Below are 13304 nucleotides of genomic sequence, written 5' to 3' on the forward strand. Positions count from 1 at the left end.
GTCATCCGTTTGCGTCGCTAACTCGGGCCTCACCTTGTATCGGTTCAAGCTTGCATCGCCTCAACCCGAACTCGTAATCACTTCCGAACCTCTCGTTCAACCACCGATCCGAGTCGCGGGCGTCATCTGGGTTCAAATTCCCGAGCCGCCTCCGTTGCGTTGGTCTACCACCATTCGAAAAAACGCACGTCCCTTTGCTTTTTCATTCAAACCGAACCACTCTATTTCCTCAAGAGCTTGATCTGCGTCCTGCTACTCTTCCTTTGGTCCGGACAAATCGGCGACTAAAACCGAATGGTGACTTGGGACGACGCAAAACAGCTAAAGCGACGCCTAAGCACTTAACTAGTCGGTAGAATACGAGAAACAAGCGCGAACCCGGGTGCAACAGCGTTGATATCAACTTATGAACTCAAAACAGAGGATTAGCCGGGAAAAGTAACGCGAGGGCTCGCCTAAGACCGATCGTCAAACACAACTATAATGAAGTATATGTCATGGAAATTAACTAGAGAACTTCGTCGGACCGGACAAACTAACAGGCCCGGCCCGGCGAGTTTGCGGGTGCGAAAATGAGCACTAGGTGGCCGAGGGAGTGCTGACCTGTTCTTGAGCTGGATCAACGACGAAAGGATGTGCGACGATGGGTGGGCGGCGTGAGACTTCCCCCTTCGTTCTTGCGGACCACTCCCGCTTTCAACAGAGATCACCTTTTTTTTTTCTTCAAGCTCTCGTCACTCCTTTTCTACATGTAACTCAGACTCTCTTTTCCTTCTCTACTCATTTTTTTCTCGCTGAAAGGAACCAACTTGCTAGAGCCGAACGGACCCACCGCCTGCCCTCTCTCTTCGCTTATATTCTGCTACCGCCTCCTTCCCCAAGTTTGCATATGTGGACGAGAGTAAAATCCGGTTGATGGAGACGTGGATTGGTCAATAATCACGTGAAGTGTGCGGTGAAAATCTGAATAACGTGCATGTGTGCAGGTGACTTAAATGGTAATAATGAGGGAGAGGTTCGGATGGGCTGTTGAACACAAGAAAAATTGGCCTAAAGCAATAAAAATCATAATTGGGCTTGAAAAGAGGACAAAGGGGGAGACCAGCTCATGGGGGGAAAAGAAAAGGGCCCAACTGGGCATGTGGACGGGCCGCCGGCGAAGGCCTATCCGCGAGGGTCCGGGCCTAGCCAACCGGATCCATTTTTTTAAATAATAATAAAAATAAAATGTAAAATATAAAAATAGAATAAAATAAAAAAAATAAATTTAATTAATTATTTTTTTTACTTTATAATAAAACAAGAAAATATGCATATTCAACGGCTTGACATTTCATTCATTTTTTTTTTTGCTCTCTTTCTCTTTCTTATTTTTTTTTTTTTTTTTTTAAAGTAGTTATATTTTTTTTTTTACTTTTATATTTTGCAATAAGACGAAAATAAATTAGACGTGTTATTATTTAATAAATATATATAACACGGGGAATGCCAAAATTAGGTGTCAACGTAATCGACGGGGAAGAAGTTAGGATATGCTGAAGATTGTCACACGGAGTATTATGTGATTGACCTACAATTCAATCGCGAAATGGATAGACGTCGTGAGGAACTTATGGAATTACAAAGGCAGCATCGAAACCAAGCGGCTAGAGAGGCATATGCTCGTCGAAAGGCTGAAAGTCAGACCAAGGTGAACCGACCCATGCCGGCTCCGTGGGAGAAGGGGAAGCGTCCCGCTATCAAAACCAAGCCAAAGCATATTGTGCTCAAGAAGCCTAAACTCAAAATGGCTGAGGAGTCCCCCGAAGCGACAACAACATGGACAAGAGAATGGCCGAAGGAACTACGCCACCATGGAGAATTTTGCTAAGGGAGGAAAGACCATCATCGAAGCCTTTTCGGGAGAAGACTCGGAGGTAGAGCCCCTAGAGGAAGAACCAATTAAAGAAGAGATACTGATCGAAGAACCCTATCAGAAGAGGAGTTTAGTGAGGGATCGCTCGAGGAAGAACCCCCGATGGACTACTCATCCGAGGAAATCACAATGAAGAATCTCGCCCATGACAACGAGGATTATCCCGATGAGGAATTAGATGAGGACAAGTAGAACATGGCGATCTCAAGGAGTTTGAAGCTTAGGTTTCACATTCCATTGATCTTTTACCATTTTCATGTTTAGTCTACATGTATAGGATTCCCTTTTCATGGGATTTCCTCTTATCTCTACCACTTTTTCTCTATTAGATATCCATGTATTAGGAATCTACTTTAGTATATTTTCCCCTACTTTGTTCGATTTGTTGTTTTGATCAATGGAATGTGACTTTGTTATTTCTCTTAATCATTGAGACGATCACGATCAATTGCATAATTTGCTTATTTGAAATTTAAATTAGATCTCACATTGGGTCTTTAGCCTAGATGAGATGATCTAATTTCTATTTCACTAACCGAAATATGAAATTGGATCGCATCATGCATGATTCATAACATCGGCATCCATGCATTTTAAAGTAATCCAAGGCAATTGATTTTTCAATATCATTTGAATATTCTAGACTTGATGGGGAAGAATGATATCCAAGTATTCAAGATCTCTCGAGATGAGCTCCTAGCTTGGTGGGAGAGTATTGGTGAAGCCAATCGGACGTACGCCAAGACACGACGGGGATATCTGCTGGACTTGATGAAGATCGAATGTCCTCCGGCTTTTATCCAAGCCATGGCGCAATTTTGGGATCCGATCACCGCCACATTCAACATGGAAGGACTCGAGCTTACCCCTACTCCGGAGGAGTATAGTGCCGCCATCGGAGTAGAATTTACACCTCGTCTTGTCCAACCCCCGATAGGATACGAACCCCTTAGTTCCTTAGCTGAATTCTTAGATACTAACCTCTCCGAGGTAACCCCGAATGCCAAGAGTAATTGTAGGCGTATTTCCCTTGCTTTCCTCATAAATAGATTCTCAAACCTTCCCGCAAATAAGGGGACTAAGTCGGGTAGGGTCTTTATCTTAGCCTTCTTTAGCTTCGTATTATTCCCTATTTCCACCACCACTTTTGATCCTATTATGGCTGTGGTAGTTAGACAAGTCTGTTGTGGGTGGGATTACTCTAACTTGATTTTAGCAAAACCTTTCATGTCTCTAAACCGTTTTCGGGCTAGGAATAAGAGAATCTTTAGGGCTTCTAGTGGATTTCTGTATATGTGGTTCACTTCTCACATCAAACAATTCAACCTCCGTATGGGTTTCATTGAGATTAGTTCTCACACCAATCCCTCTAGAACCTTTGTCCAAACTCATACACGAGTCCCTAACCTCAACTTTAAAGATTGGAAAGAATTTCTTAGAACCTTAAAACCAGAACAACTCCGATGGCGGCTTAAATGGCCAAGGATATATAAGGCTCAACTCACTTGTAGTGATGGAGACCTAGTTCCTTTACTAGGCTTTACCGGAGCTACTGCATATTACCCGATAAGGGTCATCGGACAATTTGGAGCTTTACGGAAGATGCCGACACCGCCCGGACCAGGAGTCTTCTCTTTTGACATGCCAAAGGGGGTTCTCAAAGGCAAAGATAAGGAGCCGTTCGAGGCCAAAGTCGAGTACATTAAGGATTCCCTGAAGAAATCCTGCACCGGGGATATAAAGTGGCCAGAAGACATGATCGACGAGATGAATCTTTACAGAGCGTCACCTGAGTACATCTGCCATTTCAAGACAATCAGACGTAGCTTTGTCGAGCTATACGTGCCGGAGTACATCGTTCCTCATATGCCTGGAGTGGAGCCCTATATACCCGAAGATATGAGATCGCCGATTTATCATGAAGATGGGGAGTCTCGGATGGGGGAACTTGACCTCTCTTGGGATATTCGGGACACCCTAGATCCTAAACGTCCCAGACTTGGATAGAATCATTCCATCGAGTTTAGGATATCGGGAAATTATGTCATTTTAACTTTCAAACACTCTTTGAGATTTCGATTGTAATGAACTCAGTTGATTTTCTTATATTACATATTGAGATGTTTCTCTTTAAAGATGCATTACAACTATTGCCATGGATTACGCTTCTTTTAATTACATGATTTCTCTCGGAGAATGAGGAAAAGAGCTACTTATATGAGAATAGGGCTCATGAAGTAGTCCTTTCTCTCATTAATCAAAAGAAAACATGCAATTAAAAGAATTCAGTACTTTACTATTGCTTCCTTTCAATATTCTTACTTTATTTTCATTCTTCGAAACAGGTGATTTTTAATCACGGAACAGCCAAGAGACCGTATTAGAACTCGCCCGAGAACCGTAATGGAACAAGAGGAACTAAGCCCGAGGGTCGGTGTTCTCGAGGCACAAGTAAACTCGTTGGTTTCTATGATAACGGAAATGAAAGCTCTACTGGAAGCTTCTCATGTAAAACAGTCGGCGACACCGGATCTAAATAATCCTACCCATCCATCATCGTCTAACACTAATGATAAGGGGCAACCCGAAAACGCCCATCCCGTTCCCGAAGTCACTCAAACTCCTCATGTTAATCCGCAACCTAAAGTGTCGCCCGTAGTTATTAACTTGGAGAAGGAAGAGAGAGGAAAATCCGTGGTTAAAACAGAAGAAGGGGCTAAGAGGTTGGCCAAAATTGAAGAGTGCTTGAGCGATCAAGGCTATGAGTTAGCCAGATTTGATAAGATTTCTCCTTTTGCGAAAATTGAGGTGTCGCCGGATTACAAGGAACCGGAATTTGTCGGGAAGTACAACGGGACAGGCTGTCCCCATGCTCATTTGAAATATTATCTGCGCAAGATGGCACATTACTCGGACTACGTCCCTCTCCTCATGAACACGTTCCGGGAAAGCTTGGCGGGCGCCGCTTTGGCCTGGTTCATCGAGTTAGACTTGGAAGATTATGATGGCTGGGAGGATTTAGCTGAAGATTTTCTGCATCAGTACAAATTTAACACCGCCATCGCCCCTACTCGAGAAGACTTGCTTAGAACTGTGAAGAGAAAGAATGAGCAGATTCGTACGTATGCCCGCAGGTGGCGAGCTTTGGCAACGCAAGTTAAGCCGTTTATTCCGGAAGACGAGTTGGTTGACTTGTTTCTGAAGGTACTCCCCTACGAGTACTTTGACAAGCTGAACACGTCGGGATGTCAGACATTTATCCATCCGATAAAGGTGGCGGAAAGGCTGGAATGGGCCATGAGAGAAAGAAAAGCCCCAGAAGCGCCGGCAAGACGCTAGTATGCATTGAGAAAAGAAGGTGGGGCGGGAGTTGACATTGCCTTTGTACCAAATCCACCAAAGCGCAAACGGTTCTCGAATTCTAACCCGACACGGGGAGGATCGTCATGGTCGACGCAAAAGGTACAAGAACCTAGGAAGAAGCCACCTCCTAAACAGTTCACGCCCCTTCCTAGGCCATTATCCAAGTTGCTTCCGATCTTGTTGGAGGAGCGTTTAGTTGCAAAGGAACCCGCCAAGACCAAACCCGATGAAATATCCCGGATATGATGAAAGCCAGTCATACGTCTATCATATAGGAGAAAGAGGTCACAATGTTGACAACTATTACATTTTAAAGCTCAAGGTGCAAGCTCTCATTGACAACCACCTGGTGGAGTTCGATAAGACGACGCCTAATGTACATGAGAATCCACTCCCTGATCACCAAGTGGTAGGGATGATTTTTCGAGGAGAAGAAGAGCATCACTTAGAGCTCAAGGTGAACATGAGCAAATTGCACGACATTTTGGCAATTGCTTCATCTTATCCAAATGAGGGGAAAATGTCGATTGAACGAAAAATGTTATGTATCGCCAAATTGATGAGCCTCGGGATAGTTACAGATGTTGCCGACGAGACCTTTGAAGGAGTGCTTGCTTCTGTGAGTTTAGATTGGGATCGGTTCGTGATCGAAATTGAGCAAGGCGATTCCCGGAAGGTTCCTCATGAGAGTTTGATGGGTGATCTAGAGCCGATTACGAATTCCGAGCCCGAAGTGGATAGAGATGACCTGAAGGTCGAAAAGACACGTTTGGGCGATCAAAGATTCATATTGGAGACTCAAGAAAAGGGCGAAATCGTGGACAATTTGGGCGAAGATTCGGGGAGGTACAATTTCAAAGTTAAATACTCCGCTCCTCCTAGCTTTTTCATAAAGACCGAGGATATTGTACCGGATGGATGGGGAGGTATGGATGAAGTTATCGAGCCGGACGTAGTTGATGATACTGTCGAAGTTGTACCTCATCTGAAAGATTCGGGAGCAATGAATAATACCGAGGTTATGGAGTTGTTATCTCGCATGGAGGAACAAGTGGCTAGTTTCTCTCATGAAGTGGAAAGTTTTTCTCAACAAATGGCAGCGATAGGTCGGTCGCAGACAATGGGTGATACGCATGCTATAGAACCCCGTACTCGGATTGATGAAGAAAGTCTGAAGATGATGAGATTGTTTTGCCAATTCGGGGATTTCGGTGCGTTGTTGACGGAATCGAAAGAACTTCCGAGCTCTTTGGCTTCAGTTGGAATCACCACCATCGCCGATCAAGCTACCGGATCATTTGCTTCACGGAAACTCGCTCGTCTCGAAGCGATTTTTACTAAGGCTGATTCGACCCACATGACCAATGAGGAGGATGAAGAAGCGGGGTTGGATGCATGTAAAGAGAGAGCGCAAACTTCACACCTTTATACTCCGGTGGCTGAAGAGGAATTGGGGGGATATTTTCCGGAACCTCCCTCGCGTGAAGTTTTTGAGCAAAGGCTTCCATCGACTTTCCACTCTTTCGCTCATTTGGTGCGAGTGGGAGAAGAAATTGAAAGGAGCTTATTGACTGAAAAATTTCAAGGTGCAAAAGCTGAATCCTCAAGCGAGAAAGCCAGCGGGATCACTTTAGATCAAAGAACTTCATTAATCATTCGGAGGCATGATGTACTTTATCCAGAGCTCGAGTGCGGATATAATTCGGAAGATCTAGACAATTTGATTGGAATGGTTGGGACCGTAGCTCCCGTTGTGATTAGACTAGATAAAATTGATAACTTTGACAGAAAAGACGACCGCCCGATCAAGCCGGTGGTGATCTGTTTTTCCGAGGATGAAACAAATGATGAACCGGAGGTCAAAGTGGAAAAAGCGACGCCAGTGGTGATTAAAGTTCCACCTATAGAGTCGTATAACCCCAAAGCGGTCCATTGGAATTATGGAACCAGAGAAATAGATGCTGTAATGAGATCGGGTAGGTTCTACGCCCCTCGGGAGGCCGAGCACGAAAAGAAAGAGGTGACTAAAGACGACGCTGAAAAGCTCTTATCTATCGTCAAGACGAGCGAGTTTGAAGTGATAGAACAGTTGAGGAAAATGCCGGCCCGCATCTCTTTACTTGATCTGTTCATTAATTCAAAAAAACACAAACAAGCACTCCCGAAGGTGTTGAATGAGGTGCATGTCCCAGAGACGATTGATGAGACCCGGTTAGAGAACTTTGTTGGGGCGATCTTGCTGATGGATCAAATCGGCTTCTCGGATGAAGACTTTCCCATGGAAGGGCGAGTGCACAACAAAACGCTATACATTACCGCAGAATGTCATGGGAAGCGAGTAGCCCATGTATTGATAGATAATGGATCCGCTTTCAATATTTGCCCTCTGGCTACCTTAAGGAATTTGGGCATAAAAGAAGAGATGATTCGAACTTCCAAAGCAAGCGTCGGGGCTTTTGACGGAATGAGGAAAACGGTAGTTGGGGAGATCGAGCTTGATGTTGTCATAGGCCCGACCAAATTCTCTATCAATTTTTAGGTGATGGACCTCCCGAGTGCTTTTGGGTTTCTATTGGGAAGACCATGGATTCATGTAACTAGTGTTGTCCCTTCGAGCTTACATCAAAAAGTGCGATTCATAGTAAATGGGAAGATTGTTACCGTCTACGGTGAAGTGGATCTCCGGTCTTATCGAAACAGTGCCATACCCTACATAGAGCCCGAGGCTAAAGAAGAGGCAAGTTATAATTCTTTGGAACTAGTGGCCGTGGTCTATACACCAGCTGGGACCAAGCTAAGAGTTCCTACTCTTTCTGAATTCGCTGCCATACCCGCAAAAATGCTGTTGGCTTATGGATATCTTCCGGGAGATGGCCTAGGAAAATTCGGCCAAGGGATCCGCACTCCTTTACAACTCGAGTCAAATGAGCACAGAACTGGATTGGGTTTTGGAATTGATAGCAACAGTCTCGTTACCTTGAAAAATCACTATGGAGGCCGAGGCAAAGGCAAAAGCCATGGAAGCCGAAGATGCCGAGGTGATTCTTTTGTTGGCTCTCCTACTTGGAAAGGCAAAGCTAAAATGTTCGACAATCGGTTGAACCAATTTTTCTCTAAGGATTCCAAATGGGTGGCAGACGAGATGGCGTCCCGTGCGACAGAGACAGACTTGACCAATTCATTCCTCGATGACAACACTGTGAATGTGGTAGTCGAGTGGCTCGAGGCAAACGAAGATGTTACTGAGTAAAGAGATCTTCTCTGCAGTTTTTCCTTCATTACTAGCATTTGTGATTACTTTATTGCATTTCTGCTGTATTCCTTTTCCGCATTTTGATTTAGTTCCTTTTTTACTTTGAATGTAAAAGGAAAATGCCATTGGACCTCCGACCGTTGGTCCAAAATAGCACACTTTGTAATGCGGTCCTTTTTACATCCAATAAAACTTTTCATGTTTCATTAAGGACATGTGGAATAACAAATCGGTCTAATGATGACGCTCGTCTTCGTGAATCGAAACTTGAAGCCTGATTTGCCATGTGCTTCCCGATTTCCAAAATAATCTTTTTGGAACAAGGATGTCTGAGGATATGAGGACTAGTTCCATTTTCTAGATTTTCTGATTTTAAAATGTCTTTCACAAACAAAAATTTTTTTCCATAAAATCATCCATTATGGTTTGCATATACCGACCATTTCCATGACATTTCAGGCATATCATCCCAAACATGCATGTTAGGTTGTTGTGCGACTCGACTCATCAGGGGGATTATTCTTGCCATGTAGAAGAAGAAGACGAGGGTCAAATAGCTATCCAAAGGGATTGGGTTAATTTTGAAGAATCTAAGCCTCCCACCGAAGAAGAGGCGGTTGTCGTTAACATTGGAGAATCCGAAAATGTCAAGGAAGTGAAAATCAGAGGACATTTATCGCGGGCGGACGCATCCAGGATTATTGAGTTGCTCAAAGAATATCAAGATATCTTTGCACGGTCGTATGCGGATATGCCAGGACTGGATCCGAATATTGTAGAACATGCATTACCCACCAATCCAGGAAGCAAACCAGTGAAGCAATCATGCGTAACGATGAAACCCGAGCTCTCGGACAAGATTAAAGAGGAAGTGATGAAACTTCTTAAAGTGGGCTTTATTGAAGCCATTCCTTATTCGGACTGGATTGCTAACATCGTCCCTATTATGAAGAAGGATAGGAGGATTCGAGTGTGTGTGGATTATCGGGATTTGAATAAAGCGAGCCCGAAAGATGATTTTCCACTACCACACATTGATGTAATGGTTGACAGCACAGCGGGGTTTGAACTGTTTTCGTTTATGGACGGGTTCTCCGGATACAATCAAATACCGATGAAGAAGGAAAACAAGGCTAAGACCTCATTCACCACCCCTTGGGGAAACTTTTGTTACAAGGTCATGCCTTTTGGACTAAGAAATGCCGGGGCAACATATCAAAAGGCCATGGTGACCTTGTTTCATGATATGATACATAAAGAGATCGAGGTATATGTTGACGACATGATCGCCAAATCCAAACCCGGAGAAGATCACGTCCAAATATTGAGAAAATTGTTTGATCGCCTAAGAAAGCATAAGCCGAGGTTAAACCCCAACAAATGTATATTCGGGGCAAGATCAGGAAAGTTCCTCGGTTTCATGGTCAGGAACAGGGGCATTGAGGTGGACCCGTCCAAAATAAAAGCGATCCTCGACATAGCCGCTCCCTCGACGGTTAAGCAAGTGAGAAGCCTTCTGGGAAAGTTGAATTACATCGCCAGGTTTATATGCCAACTCTCTGACACGGCTAGACCATTTTTCAAACTTCTGAAAAAAGGCGCCAAAGTGGTCCGGGATGCCGAATGTCATCGGGCATTGGAGAAGATCAAACAGTATTTGATTTCTCCACTAGTACTAGTACCACCTATTCCGAATCACCCACTGACCTTATATTTGACGATCCATCAAGAGGCGCTAGGAGCATTGTTGGCACAAACCAATCCTAAAGATGGAAAAGAGAGAGCCATTTACTACCCGAGCAAAAAGTTCACCACCTCGAAAATGAACTATTCTCCCGTTGAAAGAACCTGTGTTACAACGGTTTGGGTACTTCACGTATTGAGACAGTACACTCTGCATTATCACATTCAATTGGTGACAGAGAATGACCCGATTAAGTATCTGCTGGAAAAACCAACATTGGTTGGGAAACCGGCCAAGTGGCAAGTGATGTTGTCAGAGTTTGACATAAAAAGTTCACCTCAGAAATCCGTTAAGGGACGCGCTATAGTAGATTTGCTAGCGTAAAGCTCTCGGTTAGAGCCAATTCCGGATAAAACAGAAGTTAAAGATCAAGTCCTGGCATTAACGTAAGACAAATGGACTATGTATTTCGATGGTGCGATTAACCTATCGGGAGCTGGTACCGGAGCAAGGCTGATATCCCCGGAGGGTCAACATTACCCTGTTACGGCAAAGTTGGTATTTCCATGTACCAATAATGTGTCCGAGTACGAAGCATGCATCTTGGGCTTACAGTTAGCCATTTCCATAAAGGTGCGGAAATTACAGGTGTATGATGATTCTATGTTAATTATTCTTCAAACTCAAGGAGAATGGAGAACGAAGGATTCCAAGCTCATCCCGTATCATGAGTTCCCGGAAGAACTTGCTTTCGAATTCGAAGAAATATCCTTTGAATACTTGCCCGTAACGCAAAATCATTTTGCGGACGCCTTGGCAACATTAGCCTCTATGTTGCGGGTGACGAACGGGCTGGATATAAAGCCTTTGAGAATTGATGTGATCACCCGGCCAGCTTATTGCATGCTGATAGAAGAGGAATTTGATGGTGAACCATGTTATCATGATATCAAGAATTATCTTCCGAAAGGAGAATTTCCCGAAGGGAGTCGGGCTGGAGATAAAAAATATATAGCCAAGATGACTACCAAATTCTTTGTGAGCGGCCAAACTCTGTATAAAAGATCATTTGATTCGGTATTGCTCGGGTGTGTAGACGCCAAGGAAGCGAACATACTCATGAAAGAGATTCACGAAGGAGTATGTGGGCCTCACATGAATGGTCATCTCCTTGCAAAAAAGATCATGCGACTCGGTTATTATTGGATGACCATGGAGTCAGATTGCGATCAACATGTACGATCATGTCATCAATGTCAGATGTATGGAGATAGGATTAATGCTCCTCCAAATGAACTTCATCAAATGTCAGAAGCTTGGCCTTTCTCTATGTGGGGGATAGATATGATTGGGCCAATAAACCCTGCCGCTTCAAATGGTCATCGCTTTATTTTGGTAGCGATTGATTATTTCACCAAATGGATCGAAGCCAATTCTTACGCAAACGTCACTGCAAAGAGCGTAGCAAGATTTATTAAGAGAGATATAATCTCTCGCTACGGATCTCCCAGTGCAATTATCACGGACAATGGGTCCAATTTGAATAACAAGATTGTCGACGATCTACTGGATCACTTTGGCATTCGACATCTTAACTCGTCTCCTTATCGCCCGCAGATGAATGGGGCAATTGAAGCAGCAAATAAAAACATCAAGAAGATCCTGTCAAAGACTGCGGAAAATTATAGGGATTGGCATGAAAGGCTACCCTTTGCATTAATGGCTTATCGAACTTCGATCCAAACTTCAACCGGGGCAACTCCTTATTCCCTAGTTTATGGCATGGAAGCAGTTTGCCTCGTGGAAATGGAGATTCCATCCTTGAGAGTACTATCAGAAGTCAAACTTTCTGGAGTTGAATGGATACAGCAGAGGTGTGAACAGTTGAATCTAATTAACGAAAAGCATCCGAAAGCTATCTGTCATGGCCAAAGTTATCAGAAAAGAGTAGCCAAATCGTTCAATCGCAAGGTGAAACCAACATATTTTGAGGTGGAAGACCTCGTGGTGAGAAAGACACCGCCAAACGTCGCTCATCCGGGGGGCAAATTCACCCCAAATTACGAGGGTTCATACGTTGTCAAGAAAGTACTTGCAGGAGGAGCTTTGATTCTTGTAAACTTAGATGGAGAGGAATTGGGATATCCCGTAAACACCGATGCAGTAAAGAAATATTATCCCCGAAATAAAATCAGAAATGATTGTGGCTTTCTTCCGAAAGATCCGAGTCGCCATAGAATTACCGCATTGCATTCATACATACATGCACAAAAATTTGCAGGGTTCAAAAATAGGAAATCCAAGACCCGACCTGTTCAAGAAGAACCAGGGGTTTGTTCATCTCAAAACACCGAAAACAGGTGATATGTATCTGTTCCACTACTCCCATTTCGATCCCATTGCTCATCGGGTGATCATTTCTTTTTGCCATGGTACGACGATCAAGCACAAAAGACGACCAAATATCGACGTCAGAATAGATGCAAAAATTCTTTCCATCATCTCACAAGACGAGAGATGGTTGTAAATGTCGGTAATTCGCAGAGGCCTTTGATTTTGGAATTAGACTTTTTATTGGTCATGTCACCTGCATTCATCCTCAAAAACGGAGGTTATTCAAACACAACTGGAACATGCAGAGTGAACCATAAATTCCTTTTGAGGGTATGAATTGAAAAAGAGAAAATAAATTTTTCCATTAAGAGTTTGATTAAACCATTCATTGGATGTTTCCTCATAAGGCAAGAGGCAAACCCTATCCCAAACACGTCCTATACACACTTGAGAGATGAGCGGAGTGGAAGGGATAGCGAAACCTTGACCTGCGGACGTAGGGGTTATTCGCAGTGATTACATGGATTGAAATGACGGAGGCATTCATTTCTCTATTATAAACATTATAGGTAACTATTGATAACCCCTTTGAACGGCGGTTTCATTCTTTATACCTGTCAAGAACCACCCCACATTGGGGTCAAATAGAGGTAAATCCGGTAGTATCATGAGGAAAATGGTTAGAAATTTTCTTGCTTGGACTAACATCAATCTTCGTGTGTTGCTTATACGATAATTCAAGTGCTTTAGGATGA

General features: G+C 43.6%; 1 protein-coding gene across 1 annotated transcript; it reads left to right on the top strand.

The window, feature by feature from the left end:
• The first annotated feature begins 4318 nt into the window (after nucleotides 1–4318).
• On the top strand, nucleotides 4319–5254 carry LOC115729678. The gene has a single exon (XM_030660299.2). The coding sequence runs from the start codon at nucleotides 4319–4321 to the stop codon at nucleotides 5252–5254; it is 936 nt and encodes a 311-aa protein (XP_030516159.2).
• The last annotated feature ends 8050 nt before the right edge of the window (nucleotides 5255–13304 follow it).

This window comes from Rhodamnia argentea, chromosome 3 (assembly GCF_020921035.1).
Source record: "Rhodamnia argentea isolate NSW1041297 chromosome 3, ASM2092103v1, whole genome shotgun sequence".
NCBI lineage: Eukaryota > Viridiplantae > Streptophyta > Magnoliopsida > Myrtales > Myrtaceae > Rhodamnia > Rhodamnia argentea.